The 17,020-nt window shown below is 43.4% G+C and overlaps 1 protein-coding gene across 1 annotated transcript in view; it reads right to left on the bottom strand.

The window, feature by feature from the left end:
* Window positions 1-17,020, bottom strand: part of LOC115474517 (aldehyde oxidase 1-like) — a 221,257-nt gene that overhangs the window by 35,535 nt on the left and 168,702 nt on the right. The window contains exons 26-29 of the mRNA XM_030210007.1: window positions 11,806-12,033; window positions 9,391-9,486; window positions 6,429-6,557; window positions 766-840 (exon numbers count right to left, since the gene is read on the bottom strand). Coding sequence (XP_030065867.1) covers window positions 766-840; window positions 6,429-6,557; window positions 9,391-9,486; window positions 11,806-12,033 — 528 coding nt within the window. The remainder of the gene's footprint in view (window positions 1-765; window positions 841-6,428; window positions 6,558-9,390; window positions 9,487-11,805; window positions 12,034-17,020) is intronic.

Here is a 17,020-nt window from a genome sequence, read left to right as displayed (position 1 = left end):
TGAATCCAAATACCTCCTAATACAACTCCCCCCCCCCCCCCACCCGGCCCCAACACAAATGTAGAGGCAGAGACAGCAGCCCACACGGCTGGTACAAAAATATAAGGGTCCATTTTGCTCAATATCCTGTTTCCAGCAGTTGCCAATCCAGGTCACAAATACCTGGCAGAATCCGACAGAGTAGCAAGATTTCATGTTATTTTCATCCAGGGATAAGTAGTGTCTTTTCCCAGGTCTACCTTAAGAAAGGTTTATGGACTTGACCTCCAGGAATTTGTCCAAACCTTTATTAAACCCAGCTACATTAACTGCTTTTACCACATCCTCCAGCAATGAGTTTCAGGTCTTAACTACACACAAAGGGCCCGATGCACAAAACTTATCAGGCCAGCAATGTGCTTTTTTGACCAGTTCCAGATGGTTTAGCAAGCACATTATTCACTGGGAGATGCACAATGGGATTCTGGGGGCTATTTTCTGTTTGTGGTGGAAGCCGAGAATCACATGCAAAACTATGGATTGCCACCAGTAGGGGTAGTGTTTTCCGTCACTAAGGAGATGCAGGTTCCCTGGAGTCTTGCACAGCCTGCCTGACCCTCACTATTGAAAATGTGATAGTGAAGCAGAACCCCCCACTGGTAGGACTGTAGATGGAAGACAGCCGCTCAGCTTAGAAGGAACAGTGTCTTTGAACATTCCCTCACATTGTGTATCAAAAGTGACAAACCAGCAAAAAAGAACTAGACTTTGTCTAATGACACTTACCCAGTCTTCCCATTTTCCTCCAGGGTTCTTACTAATTACTGGCTCCAGGCGGCACAGTAATGTTTGACAAGCACTCTGAGTAGAAAAGAAATATATTTTCAGCTTAACATCAGGAAATGCATTTTTATGTTGAGAATGTTTACATTAAATAAGATTTTGTAGGACTGTTTATAAGACTGTGGGTGATGATAGAGTATCTCATATGAAACCAAATGAGGAGGCTCATGCACCAAGCAACAAGCTCTCTTTGCACAAAATGCCCATAAATGCACAAAAGCATCAACATTTTGGCATTTGGGGGCAGTTCTATAAAGCAATCACTAAGATTTCCTTCTTCATTATGGACCTAATTCTATTTATGGTGCCTAAAACAATCGGTGCCGATTGAAAACACACTTAGGCATATTCTGTAAGCCGCGCCTAAAGTTAGGCATGGTTTACAGAATACTCCTAAGCCCAACCATGCAACTAGAACAAATTACACCAATGAAAACCTGATGTAGATGCCCACGCCTAACTTTAGGTGTGGAGCGGGTTATTCTATAACACTGTGTGTAAATTTTAGGAATGTCCCCTTTGGGAAACACGCTGTTGTATTGGATTGTTCACAGTTACATACCTACAGGGCCACTGAGGGGGGGGGGGCAGGGGGGGACAAAATTCCCCGGGTCCGGGCCACCAAAGGGGGCCCAGTGCCGGGGTCAGGCCGCTGGTGCTGCAGTCCCCGGTCTCACCTGCCTGCCTCCTAAGCTCCGGGCCCCCTGCATTTGAAGTGGCAGTCACAGATCGCCTCCCTTCGGGCCTTCCCTCCCTGTGTCCCGCCCTCGCGGAAACCGGAAGTTACATCAGACAAGGGCGGGACACAGGGAGGGAAGGCCAGAAGAGAGGTGATCTGCGACTGCTGCTTTTAATGCAGGGGGCCCGGAGCTATGGAGGCAGGCAGGTGAGACCAGGGACTACAGCGGCAGGGGGAGAGACGGGGGTGCCCGGCATAGTCTCTTGGCAGCCCCGCACATCTACCATTGTTGGCTGAGTTATTAGAATTGAGTCATGAAGCAGGTGCATTGTGCTCCGAAATGCAGACTGTGTTGTCTTTTTTATTGCTTTTACTGCTTTTAATAAACCACTGGTTTGAAACTTCTGTGTTGTGACTCTTGTTTGGGGATTTCTTCTCCTTTTATCTTATTGTTATTATTTTTTAAATTTATTTATTTATTGCAGTGTGGACTGCACTGTACATACATTTAGCACCACTACTACACAGACATATAGATGAATTAATATGTTAGTGCCAATTTCAAGTTCTCCATTGCTTATTTTACTCAAGCATAAGTATATAAGATAGGAAAAATAGATACTCTACTTTGTAAAAAGGGTGACATGGATATTCATTCGTATTTTCATGCCTTTTGATTATATCTGAAGATAAAAGGTTTTTGGTGTTCAGTAAATTGCTACTTGGAGCATCTCTGATACCATTTTCTGTGGCGGTGTTTCTTTCAGATACATCTGAAACTTTTGGGGTGATGAGCAGAGGCACCTGTTTCTTCTTTCGCAAAGTAGTGTGTGGACAAGTGCTGATCCACCTGCTTTTTGGAGTTGGCGCAATAGACTTCACACCCTACTGCTGATGGAACAGATTAGGGCTAAATCTTCTAATACATGCAAAAATCATTTTTTAAAAAACTTATTTGGGATGCATACCTAGGTTTCCTTGTCACCCAGGGCTCGCAGTCTGGTGCATAATTCACTTTAATTGTGGAGGAAGAGGGGTCCTTTAAATTATCAAACACAAATCAGTGGGGTTTTGGAGTTTTTTTTTAAGGGAATTAGTGGGTGTTAGATGGAGTAACAGCAGGGATTTTTTTGAGGGGGTACTTGGGGGTACTGAGTACCGGCACCTTTTACATTGTCTGCTAAATTTGACCCATGGTCCCCAAGTTTTAATGAAAGAACTCAGGCTCTACACACCAATTCTGTCTTGTCATAGATTCTGTGACTGGTTGCAGGGGGCCTGGCAATTGTGGGGTGGGTCCCTCAGTGATCACCCCACCCCTGAAGGGTGACCTGGCATTTAAGTACTGGCACTTTTTTTGCTAGAAAAAATGCACTAACAGCTAAGGCAAAGAAATTGTCGGATATCATCACCCTTGGTTTAGATGTATAGGGAGATATGAAAGTTCAGGCTCCTCGAATTCTGTAATAAAACATTAGAAGTGAATCGAATAAGGCTGGCTGTAATGTTGGTTGAGGGTTAAAATAGAGAGTGGCAATGCCGTCAGATGGTTGAATAACCTGTTATCTTAGCATGAAGAGAGTGAGTGGAAAGGGATGAATGGGTATGGGCTGGATTAAAAAGCATTATGTTACTAAGTATTACTGTAAATCTTGTTCTGATTTGGTTGTTCACAGTTTGATATATACCGTATGCCTTCTACACACTTGTATGTTGGTAACTTCAGTAAAACAAGTTTCACACAATATGTTCACCATGCTGACTGAATATCTGCCCCTATGTGTGTATGTTTGCCAATACAAACCCATCTTTTGCAAAGTCATTTCATAAACCCCCCTGTTTACAAAGCACACTAGAGGCTGATGGTGTGGTAATGCCGACACAGCCCAATCACTTTGAATGGGCTGCGTCAGCATTGCCGCGTGGCTTTGTAAAAAGGGGGGGAAACTGGGCTTTGCACTGAAAATAGCAAAAAGTGCTGAAAAGTGAAATGACATCTCAGCTTAGTACACCAACCTCTTAGCACTGATTGTTTGGAAAAGGCTCAAAAGGACCACCCACAAGGGAAGACTGACAACATTTACAGCGAATAAGGAAACTCTTGCCAAATGCAGCGACCATTAAAAAAAGCACAATACAAACTTTAATAAAGGTCAATGTATGGAACCTGTAACTTTCACACAACAATGGAGTACTTTTACAAGTTTTTCTGGGTGCAAAGTCACTAAGAGATCGTGCATACTCAGGGCCCAGGACAGAATTTAAGAAGGGAGCCCCTGATCCCCTCTCCTCTCCCTTCCCCCTCCCCCGATTTCCCCACCTGTACTGCTACTACTGGTCCAGGCATCTCATAACCTTCTCCCCACCACAGTCTGTCTCTCTCCCTTCCCCTCACCATGTGGTCTTCTTTAAAAATTTATTTCCCTTCTCAGAGGGGCCCTGAAGCTTTCCCTCTCTGCCACAATCCACCCAGGTGGAAACAGGAAATTGTGTCAGAGGGGGGCGAATCGTGGCAGAGAAGGAAAGCTTCAGGGCAGCCGGAGACAGCTTGTGAAGATGGCTGCTACACTGGAGCCCCTTTGAGAAGGGAAATACATTTTTAAAGAAGATCGGAAAAGGAGGAGGAGACAGACTGTGGTGGGGAGAAGAGGAAAAGATGCCTGGACCACAGAGCCCCCTGGAGTTGTGGGGCCCAGGGCAGCTTCCCTGTTTGCTCCTCCCCCTAACGCCAGCCCTGTGCATACTTATATGCAAACCATGCAGAAGCACTCATGGGGGCATAGTTTGGGTAAAGCAAAGGTGGAGTTGCAGCCTACACATGTATTTTATGAAATACACATGGTGTCGGAAAAAATCGGCATTAAAAACAATTCTCTAAAAGGCGCACACTCTTTATAGAATTGCACTTAGCGCTGATTCCCACGCCTATCTTTGGGCACCAGACTTAGGCCTGCTGAAACCTGGTGTAAATGCTGGGGCCCAAGTTAGATGAGCCAAGGCAGCATTCTGTAACTATACACACAACTTTTCAGAACGCCCCTAACATGCCATGCTCCTCCCATGGCCATGACCCCTTTTGACATAAGCGCTAGTAGAGTTAGGCGCCATGCCTTATAGAATAGCGCGCAGCCAGGTGTGCACACAAATTTTAATGGGTGCCAATAAATAATTATTTGTTATCGCCAATTAATTTGCACACAAATCTTGAAAGCGTATCCATATTTTGGTGCACAAATCTAAGCCCCATATATAGAATCCAGGGGATAGGGAATAATTCTATAAACTAGGCGCTAATATTTACACGCTGGTTAGGCAGGTAAATGTTTAGATTACAAGCATTCAGACCAAAGCAAAAAAGAAAACCAAATCCTTCCACAAAACAATCCCAGCGAAACAGTCACAGGAGTGGAAGGAACTGAAGCATCAAGATGAAACTGTCTCGTAAAACACGTTGTTTTTATTGAGCGTACAGCATAAACAAGTCCCAGCCAAGTGAACTCAACACAGGCTGTGTTTCGGCTAAACAGCCTTCATCAGGAGTGAACTGCTGAGTCTTCTCTAAATAAGAATCTTCAGAGAAGTATTGTGCAAGAAGCATAAACCACATGAAAGAGGTGAATTCTTTCGAGCAAATTCTAATCCACCATCTGAATAAGACAGTAGCACTATCCTGATAATCGCGAAAGGAAGGATCATGTACAGGGAGGTCAGTGCTTACTTAGCAAGGCATCCACTGGTTTCTGGTTACTGTCACAGGACTGAAGGAGACGAGCAATACTTTACCAGTACCAGCCACCTCAAACCAGCTGTATGCACAGTTAAACAACGTGTTTTACAAGATAGTATCATCTTGATGCTTCAGTTTCTTCCACTCCTGTGACTGTTTCGCTTATATTACAAACATTTGGACGCATATGTGTGCATACATGTGCCTAAATATCAGTATTCTGCCTAAGCCCTATTCAGAAACTACATGCATATGCTTGATAGAGTGTAGTTTGCAGGTGAGCATGAACAAGGGTGCAGTCTAGATGAGTGTGAGCGGAATACACAGTTACACACATAGGGCCAGATTCAGTTAATGGTGCCGAAAATTGGGCGTAGAAAAAAATCAGAACTGAATGGTACTCTATAAAGGGCTCTCCAGGATGGGTGCCCTCTATAGAATAACAAGTAGTGCTGGGATCTATGTTCAACTTTGGTCACGAAGATTGACAGTAACTGAAACCTGGTATAAATCCTTGCACGTAAGTTAGACACAGATCCCTGGTATTCAGTAGTACTGCATGCATCTTTAGTGAATGCTCCTGACACACCCCTCCCGTGGCCATGCCCCCTTCTGAGATGCACGCTATAAGATTTGCATGCACATCTTTACAGAATAGTGCTTAGGAAGATGCACGTGCAAATCCAAAATGTTGCCAACTTAATGTCAGTAATTCATTGTTAGCATCCAATTATTGGTGCTAATTTGCTCACTAGCCAATTTAATTATGTGTGCATCTCAGGATAGCTTGAAATTTGTGCATCATTTATAGAATCCAGGGGATAACTTACAGAATACTGTAAATTACATGTGTTTCTCCAGAGCCTAGGCACCAACACTTACACCAGCAATAAGGCTGGCATTAGTGTTTGCGCTTACAATCCAGAGGTTAAATCATATTTACTGTTTGTAGATGACCTAAAACTCTACAGTTCCAGTAACCAGCAATTAGCGGAACAACTTTGAGTAGTGAAAAGTTTTTCAGATGACATCAAGATGACTTACGGGCTGGACAAATGTGCTAAACTGAGTTTCCTTAGGGGAAAGTTGAGCAAAACTGAAAACATCTCTCTGACTAAAGTTTTTATTTAGTCCCATAATGGTTTTAGATATTTTTAAAATAAGAAATGATGTAACCATAGTAACAGCAGAAAGCCTAACCTTCACTGCCATTCCATTACAATCTGTTCCAGAAGAACCTCCTGTGACGCCAGAATTAGGAACTGTCACGGTGCTAGTTTCACAAAGATGGATATATGACAATGGTATCTTTAATTCACGACTGGCAACCTATAGAAGCAAAAGAGAGAAAATAATTTACTATGCATTCTATTCCATATTTATTAATTAGTTCTAACTACTGCATGTAACATTAAACATTTGGAGGGTAATTCTATAAGTGGGATGCCTAGATTTAGACACCAAGAATGCACTTAGTTGGGACCAATTCAATAAAGACAAGTAGATGCCTCTTTTTTCTGCTTTCCTCATCTTCTTTTCACTGGCTTCCTTCCATCCAGCATCTGTCTTCGTTCTCTCTCTCTGCCATCCAGTGTCTGCCCTCTCTGCTGTCCCCTCCATCCAATGTCTGCCCTCTCTCCCTGCCCCTTCCATCCACATCTGCCCTCTATCTCTGCTCCTTCCATCCACCATCTGCCCGTCTGCCCTCTCTCTCTCCCCCTTCTATTCACTGTCTGCCCTTTCTATCCCTTCCATCCACTGTCTGCCCTTTCTCTCTGCCCCTTCAATCCACCATTTGCCCTCCCTCTCCCATCCATCCAGGGTCTGCCCTCCCTCTCACTCCCCCTTCCATCCAGGATCTGTCTCCTCTCTCTGCCCCTTTTATTCAGCCCCAAGTTCCAGCCCCCTTATCCCACCTGCCCCTAGTTCTAGCCCCAGCCCACATCTTCCACCTGCCCCCCCTTTGCAGCCCCCAGTTTCAGCCCCAGCCCCTTTCTCCCACCAGTCCCAAGCTTCAGCCCCCAGTTTCAACCCCAGCCCTTTTCTCTCACCAGTCCCGAGCTTCAGCCCCAGCCACTTCTCCCTGTCTCCTTTTCAGCACCCAGCCCCACAATTTCAGCCCCTGCACCTTTTCAGCCCCCAGTCCCAGTACTAGCCCCCTTATCCCACTTACCCTCATTTTCAGCCCACAGTTCCAGTCCCCTTCATCCACATGCCTTGCATTAGGGCCCCCTTTTTCAGCCCCAGACCCATTCTCCCACCTGACCCAGGCATGCCCCATTTTCCCACCAGCCCCAGGCATGGCCCCCATTTTCCCTCATGGCCCCTTCTCAGACCCCAGTTCCAGCCCCCTTCTCCCATCTGAGACCCCTCCCCTCCCCACACCAGTCCCCTTCTCCCATCTGAGAACCCCTCCCCTCCCCATCCCAGTCCCCTTCTCCCATCTGAGAACCCCCTCCCCACCACACCCCAGTCCCCTCCCATCTGAGAACCCCCTTCTCTCCCCACCCCACCCCAGTCTCCTTCTCCCATCTGAGAACCCCCTCCCCACCCCACTTCCATCAAAGACCCCCTCCCCACCCCAGTCCCCTTCTCCCATCTGAGAACCCCTCCCCACCCCACCCCAGTCCCCTTCTCTCATCTGGGAACCCCCTCCCCACCCCAGTCCCCTTCTCCCATCTGAGAACCCCCAACCCACCCCACTTCTCCCATCAGAGACCCCCTCCCCACCCCAGTCCCCTTCTCCCATCTGAGAACCCCCTCCCCTCCTCACCTAGGGTTACCATTTTTTGTCCTTAAAAAAGAGGACACTTGCCCCGCCCTGCCCCATTTCATGCCCTCACCCCGCCCCTTGTCACACCTCACCCCGCCCCTTGTCGCTCCTCACCCCGTCCCCCTTTCGCATTTTCCCCTCCCCCTCGCCCAGAAATCCGGACAAATGGGCAGGCTGGCCAAAACCTGTCCGGACGCCCGGACATGTCCTCAAAAAGAGGACATGTCTGGGTAAATCCGGACGTATGGTAACCCTATCCCCACCCCACCCCAGTCCCATTCTCCCATCTGAGAACCCCCTCCCCTCCCTAGTCCCCTTTTCCCATCTGAGCCCCGACCCGACCTGCCTACCAGCTCCGTCGACAGACGACAGCCCTCTTCTCCTGCCACCACCTTTAAAAAAAATCTGTGAAGCGGCGTCGCAGGCAGCGCCTCACGTCTGCTCTGCTTGTAAAAGAAGCAAATCTCCTCTTCGTCGTCGGGCCTTCCCTCACTGTGTCCCGCCCTCGCGGAAATAGGAAGTTACCTCAGAGGAGGGCGAGACACAGTGAGGGAAGGCCCAACGACGGCGAGGAGATTTGCTTCTTTTACAAGCAGGGCAGATGCGAGGCGCTGCCTGCGACGCTGCTTCACAGATTTTTTTTTAAAGGCAGGGTGGTGGCAGGAGACGAGGGCTGTCGTCTGTCAACGGAGCTGTTAGACAGGTGGGAACTGCAGCACCAGCGGCCCTTTGGGTGGGAGCAGCGGGAGCGGAGCACTCCCCTACCTGCTGACACCGGGGCGGACCACCCCCACCGCCCCACCCTTGGTACTCCACTGAGAATAAGCAAGCCTTCACATGCACTTCCAACATATACATCCAGTCACTCCTGGGCAAGATGATCAAGTAATGCACTTCTGAAGCACAAACTGCGTGCAGTCTTTCAAAGGGATAAAAACAGAAAAATTGCCCACTACAGCTCTGAAAAATATAAGCTGAGTACAGAGATATAAAGGAATATATTTACCCTGTTCTTTTACATTTATAATGCAGACATTAGCCACTATTGTAACTATTTTAATCCTGTATGTAACATTGCTACAATGAGGGCTTGATAATGACTTCCAGTGGGCTAATTTCCCCTTTCCCTCCCCCTCCCAACAGACACAAGAAACCCCCAAACTAGCCAATCAAAGGATTCATGGCCAAATCCTTCCTGGTCATCCTCCCTCCCACTTTCAGGGTCCTGCAGACCTGCCCCTTTCAATGTTGTCCTGCAAATAAGGAGAACAAGAGGGAAGATGATTCCTTCTGACCTCTGAGATTTTTTTTTAATGGCAAATTCTTATGGCAGCCAATTATCATTTTATAAATTTAATTATGTACTTCAACAAAAATGTTGTTTAGTACCTGCATAATTTTGGTGTGAAGACCTTGACCCATTTCAATTCCACCATGTGTCACCAACACTGATCCATCTGTGTAGATGTGTACTAGAGCTGCAGCCTAAAAATATAATACACAAGCTTGACTGTATTAGTAATAAGGTTAAAGGAGACATACATTTTCAAAGGGTTTTCTTCCGACTTGCATCTCTTGCAAACCAGGGGCGTAGCCACGGGTGGGCCTGGACAGGCCCAGACCCAGCCACTTTTGCTCCAGGCCCGCCCAGCCTCTTCTGCCCGTTCTCCCCATCTGCGTGGTCTGCTCACTTTTACTGCCCTGAAGCGCTGTTCTCCCTCCAGCAGCACTGACGATTCCCATAGCCAGCCTTCTGCCAGCGCATGTCGTCGGAGCCTCTTCTCAGGCACGATCCCACCTACTCTGCAACTTCCTGCATCCCACCTTTGCGGAAAACAGGAAGTTGCAGAGTAGGCGGGACACACCTGAGAAGAGGCTCCGACAATGCGCGCTGGCAGAAGGCTGGCTATGGGAATCACCGGTGCTGGAGGGAGAACGGCGCTTCAGGTCAGTAAAAATGACCAGAACTGACCATGTGCAGGGGGCTGTCGCGGGTGGAGAGGAAATGCGGCGGCGGCAGGTGGATGGAGAAGAAATGCGGCTGTGGGCGGGCGGGGGGGGGGGGGGGTAGCGGCTAGAGAGGAAATGTGAGGCCTGTGCCCACCCAGTCCACCTCCAGGCCCATCTAAAAAATAAACTCTGGCTACGCTACTGTTGCAAACCCTTTCTAAATAAGATCATTATGAATCTGTCAAAATAGTACAAACTGTTAGATTAGAAATTGTACTAGAGGCACGTGGATGTCTTTCATAAATTAAGATACCAATGCATATGTCATTAATAAAACCCTCAGCAAACGACAGTTGGTAGGTGGAGAAGGCTTGAGATGAACCAAGACACAAAATGGTCATCGATGACAAAACCACTTTTACTTCTGGTACTTGTAAACATATATAAGAGCCCGACATGGCACCGTGTTTTGGCACGGAGTGCCTGCCTCAGGGGTCATAAGATATAGATGTATCCAAAATAGTATTGAGGTATAACACTTATTGGGTCGCTACAGCGATTGTAAAACTGGTCTTTAAAAAGACCTTAATGGTAGAGATGCGCCAGTGGCAAACTTCTGCATAAACAATAATAAAACCCTTATATTTTTTGCGGTTTTCATTATATAAATGATTTAGAGATGTTTATGCTGCTTCTTCGTACTTATAGCTCAGCCAGAACCAGGGGCTGGGTTCTGGCACCATGACCCTTCATTTGCCCCTATCTGTGGAGTTTTTTTCTCTTTATATATCCTTCTCACTTCCAGTAAACCTAGTCTGGTCATTGCTGGAATGTTTGTGGGCTATGCACTAGGGCTCTTTTTGGACCCTGTGACCTTGGACCATCAGATGACACCCATAAGTAATTATGACTCTTTTCCCCTGGGGGCTGTGAATGCCACTGAGCCAGCATCTTTCAGCCCCAGGTAACTATAAGAGCGGAAGATTCATCATGAGGACTGAATCAGGGACCTGCCACGTGTGCACGTCAGCTCTGTGGGTGCAGTGGGTGCTGAGCACCCTCAATATTTATCAAACTCCTTCATTTGTATCCAGGAGGGATATTTTTTCTTGTATTTGGCTCCCCCAATCACTTTGAAATGTTGGCACCTATGGCCAGATGGCCATGCATAGCACTTGCTACCTAAATCCCCAGGCCACCCCTTATAATTAAGTACATTTTAATTATTTACCTGTTTCTTTCTTGGCCTGGCAGTTTTCTACTGCTCTTCTGCGTTTCCAGCTCAATTAGAACCAGCTTCAAATTGCTTTCAGGCCTGAAGCTCCTCCCTGAGATTTGGCTAATTAAACTCAACAGTCATGATCATTCCAACACTATCCCAATGCAACCCCCCCTCGTTTAACACTCCTATAAAAATGCATAGTTAGACATCATACTTTCAAATATTAAACTTTGCTTTGTATGTATATGTGTGTGTGTGTGTATGTATGTAATAAGGGCAATTTTCAAAAGTTCTTTACCCAGCAAAATGGGCTATTTGAAAATTATAGCTAAAAGAATGTGCTGATCTTGGCCTATGTATGTGTAGAAAACATTTGGAGTTGTGGAGTGGCCTAGTGGTTACAGCACCAGTCTTGTTATTCAGACATGCTGCTGCTCCTTATGATCTTGGGTAAGTCGCTTCACCCTCTCATGCCTCAGGAACAAAATTAGATTGTACACCCTCCAGGCACAGACACATGCCCACTGTACCTGAATGTGACTCACCTTGAACTACCATGTCATGCTCCAAAAAGTATTAAGATCTATAATCTGGGGGCTTTGAGCTAACAAAGCTCTCTTCTGAATTTTTACCTGGCCAAAATATTTTGGATGTATTCCAATGGGAAATTTCGCTGGAATCATGGCAATTCCTCTTTTTTTCCAGTAATTGTGTTTGTTGAAATCTTCAATGGCTGCTCTCCTGTTGTAGTATGAAGAGTTCTCCAAGCATTCATTCCAACATTTTCTCAAATTCTTTGCATCAAACTCCTGCTTATAATGGGTTTTACTAATATCTTTGTGCATGTTTATTTCTCTAACCTTAAAAAAAATCAAGACAGAAATAAGTAATACTGATAAAAGCAGAATGAGACTGTATTGTAGGCAGTACTCCTGGTGGTAAGTGATTTAATTTCTGGCACAGTGTTTAATAGCATCCTATTAATAATATTTAAGTCAAATACTGTATCAATAAAATCCTATAGAAATATGACAATAAAATCTATAATCCTACATAATCAAAAGTTGTAAATGAAATAATATCAAACCTAGGACACATATCCCCTATAAACTCATTCTAGGAGCCTAGGGTGCTCATTTTCAAAGAATATGGATGTCTCAAAAGGCCGAAATGGATATCCTTGTGCTTCAAATGTCCAAATCCTGACTTTGCAAAGGCAGAATAGGGACATGTAACACTGCAGTACATCCAAATAGCAAGGGAGCATGGTCTGGGTGTGATCTGGGTGGAATGGGGAGGGCCTGAAATCTGAGATTAAGACATAACACCTTCTTAATCCCCCAGTGGTTGCTGTCCCCCTCCCTTTCCCTTAAAAGTGAAACCACCGGAAGGGGATATCAGTCTGTATGACAGCTTCAGTTATTATGGGCTTTCTTAACAGAGCAGGTCTGAGAAGCAGTCCACTTCAAGTCTTTTTTTTTTTTAAATTGTGAACCCACCAGAAACAGAAAAATAGCTACTGTACGTAAATATATGACACCTGCAAGTCTGAAGGCTATTGAAGTAGTGTACATTCAGGTATAGTAGGTATTTTTCTGTTCCTAGAGGGCTCACAATTACAAAATAAGGGGTCCTTTTACTAATGGCCTGTGGTAGTGTATGCGCTGGTTTTGGGCGCACACAGAATAATTTTTCAGTGTACCTGCAAAAAAGGCCTTTTTAAAATTTTTTGACAAAAATGGACGTGCAGCAAAATGAAATTTGCCACGCATCCATTTTGGGTCTGAGACCTTATCATCAGTCATTGACCTAGTGGTAAAGTCTCACATGGTAACCGGGCAGTAATGACCTACACGCGCCAAATGCCACTTGGCGTGCATCCGATACACGTGGCCAAAAATAAAAATTGTTTTTCAGCCACGCATATCGGACGTACAGCAAAAATGAAATTACCCCAAGAGCCACGCAGTAGCCATGCGGTAACTCCAATTTTGGCGCGCGTAGACGCTTATGCAGCTTAGTAAAAGGGCCCCTAAAACAGTTAATGTGGGATTTTAACCTAGGTCCCTTGGTTTACAGTTGACTACACTAACTACTAGGCTGACCTTTTACTTTGCTTGGCATCTGTGTGGCAATTTTCTAAGTATGCTGCTATGTAGACAATCATGTTCCTTGTTTTCCCATTTCAAAAAATTTGGATGTTTCAGTTTGTAAAATGGATGTTCATGCTGGACGTTTCCAGTGCACGGACATCCATCTCATGTATTTGGAACAACTTGACTTGGATGTCTCTATTCTGACTTAAACATCCTTTCAAAAATGCCCCTCCATGCAACAAAGATCATGTGAACAGGCAAATTAAAAAGCCATGTTATGGATGATGCCAAAAAATATTTGAAGTGCTTGTGGTAAAAATGTAAGCAATAGTGTGCTCATTCTATTCTCGTGCACAGAAACCCAGAAATACATTATCCAAATAACTGAAGCATGTTTAGTTCTTTTCTTCTCTTAACTGTTCCTGTTGGCTTCCACAGGGCTATACAACTAAGTGTAGAGACCATTCAGGTTCTGCCTGAGGAGTTCTGATCTTTCTCTCATCCCACAGTTTTCAGAAGAAGGGATGTGTCTTCCTTCCTGATGGACATGGTGGAAGTATACATCCCTTGGAGGGAAAAGCAAAGCTAGCATAAATCCCCAGCCCAGTGGGAGATCTCTTAGTCTTTGGTTTAGATGCCCAGCAAATCTACCTATATGCAAGGGGATCATGGTTTGGCAGAGCCCCTAGCCATTCTCCTAACATCCATGCAAAAGGGTTAAAGTAACTTTTAATGTCCGAGCTTCAGCATTTTCTGATCTGCCAAAGAAAGCTCTTTGACAAACACAAAGTTGGGCAAAAGGCATAAGAAGATCGGACTGCATGGATCATCATTATTGGACTATTGCAGATATAAGAGGATCCCTAGAGGTTTACATATGAATAAAGTTCCAACTACGTTTAATGATGATAGTGCTTTTATGGTATAATGGGAAGGGATCCTCAATAAATGTTCATTAGATCTAATGATCCTTATAATTAAGACCTGTAAAGAAAAAGAACAAAGGGTGAAGGAAGAATTAGATAAGGAATTGGTGTTCCTTTAAGAGCATGAAACTTGTTTTGAATTATTATATGCAGATTTTAAAAAAAGTGAGCAGTTTGAGAGAGATTTGAGATTATTAAAGTTTGAAAAATGTAGGAGATATGATCTAGATTATAAGAATGGTAACATATATCTCTGCATAGGATTAAGAACCAAAAGAGGTCTAATTATAATGGATATTCAAGCAGGCCTCCATATGCACACTTATAATCAAAAAGGGAAATCCTCTGATTTCAACATAGGTAATAAAGCAAAACAAAAAGCACAGAGTCCTAATATTTTGCATGAGAAAAAGAGAATGAGAAGTGATCGATGATGTGTTTGACCCTTCAGCTTCTTTGTACACTACATCCCCTCATACTAACATAGAGAAACAGGTTTTCAGTTAGATCAGTTATAGAAAAGAAAATCAACTGCAGACAATAATTTTATTAAAAATGAGAGGTTTGAACAACAGCAGAGAGAGAGGGAGATTTCAACAATATAGAATGAGGCAAGAGTCAAAGGGTGTATTAAGTACTGTTTATACCATTTCTCAGAGGGTTTTAGCAGATAAGGAGATTTAAGTATTAGACAAAGGATTATCATTCTTACCTATAATGCATTTCACATGAGGGTTGAATTACTTAAATTTGTAAGCAAATTCAAAATCATGGATTGTTTTGGAAGAAGTAAAAGAAGTGCTAAAGATATGTCCATTGTTAGGAATGCTAGTAGATGGCAATCCCAGGCAACAATCATCATTTGATACAAACCTTTGAAACCGTAGTACTTAAAGATGTGTCAAGGCTCGAACAATGTGGCAGTAGAAACGTTTTATATAATATGTCAAGGGAAGAGAATGAAGCCTTGAAGGCATTACGTAGTGATAATAGTATCATCATTAAACCTGCAGACGGGGAGGGGGGGGGGGAGGGGGAGCTGTAGTTGTAATGGACAAGGCTGACTACGTTGCAGAGATTAATAGACAACTTAAAGATGAGTTATTTTACAGAGAACTTAAGCACGACCCTACACATTCACTCAAGGAAGAAATTAAGATCCTTATTTCTATAGACAAAGAGGCCCAGTATATTAATCTGAAAGAAACTGAATTTTTATTGGATGAGGAACCTATCTTTCCAATCATATATATTTTACTGAAATACACAAATCTCTTACCTCACTTCCTGGAGATCTATTGTATCATCTAAAGGATCACTTCTCGAGCCACTGTCCATTTTTACAGATAAATTTTGCTTCCTTTCATGTGTAAGATTCTATCATATGTTCGAGATACAGCAGATATTATTAAAATCTGAACACCATGATATGGTTTTGGTTGCATTAGATGTAGAGAGTTTATATACTAATACCTCAGAAAGAAGTCCTTGACATTTTTCGTAATACACTATTGAATATAGATTTTTAGTAGAGAATTCTGAGTTTGTAGTTGAGTTGACTACTATAGTGCTATTTTGCATTTAATGATAAATTTTACCATCAAATTAAAGGGATGGCCATGGGGTCCATAATGGCCCCTTCTTATTGCTAATATTAAATTTAAAAATTATATATATATATATATATATATATATATATATATATATATATATATATATGACCCAGTTTGAGAAACAATTGAGGTTGTTCAGTGAGTATGGTTTGCATGCTGTTTAGCTGAGACGCTGTTTGACTGTATGGCCTTTTCTGGTAAGTTAGCATTAGATTCTGATACTTTGGTGCCATCTTCTGGCATTTTTTAATTGATATTGAGCCCAGATGCCATCTGATGGATTCTATTGCCATCTACTGGAGTGTTTGAAAGACTTATTTAGTTTTTTCTTTTTAGTCATATCAATGCAGTGATACATTTAGCACACATCACATTGAGATGTGTCCAGTTTTCAATACTATTTGGTAGGCATGGCATTTTTTTCATTTACTTTTGGTTACATGTGTGTGCAAAGCCAGACTCATATTTGGAAAAACAAAATATGAAAGTGCAAAACCCTTAAGAGAGAAGTTACATTGGCTCTCTCTTAAAGAATGTATCACGCTCAAGATTTGCACGATAGTTCATAAAATCATTTACGGAGATGCCCCGTCATACATACACGACCTAGTGGACCTCCCACCCAGAAATGCCAAAAGATCTGCCCGTACCTTTTTTCATTTACACTTCCCCAGTTGCAAGGGATTAAAATACAAACTAATACATGCGCCCAGCTTTTCTTACATGAGCTCACAGTTGTGGAATAACTAACCACAACATACCACCACGACTCCTTGACTATGACTATCTCCTTTCTAAAACTGTTTGATCATATTGACATGTGAACCTTGTTACTCTTAACATCTTTGTAACACCATTTGTATTTTGTACCCTGAAATGGTAATGCCATTACAGGTATTTGTAAGCCACACTGAGCCTGCAAACAGGTGGGAAAATGTGGGATACAAGTGCAATAAATAAATAAATTATTATAGATTGATATTTGTTATTTGTTATTATATTTGTACTTGTACATATATTTTTTATTTGTTGAATATTTTATTGCTTGTGTATGTCATGGTTTTTAATACTTTTTAAAAATATTTTTTATTTTGATATATGTATTATTAATATGAATATATTTGTTTGATTGTAGCCCCTGATGCAGCTCTAAGAGACTGTAACTGAATTGGTTAAACCTGATTATACTTACTAGCATATATGAACAATGTC

The sequence above is a fragment of the Microcaecilia unicolor genome, chromosome 7 (genome assembly GCF_901765095.1).
Source record: "Microcaecilia unicolor chromosome 7, aMicUni1.1, whole genome shotgun sequence".
Classification (NCBI taxonomy): Eukaryota; Metazoa; Chordata; class Amphibia; order Gymnophiona; family Siphonopidae; genus Microcaecilia; species Microcaecilia unicolor.
This window is presented reverse-complemented; position numbering and strand designations above follow the sequence as displayed.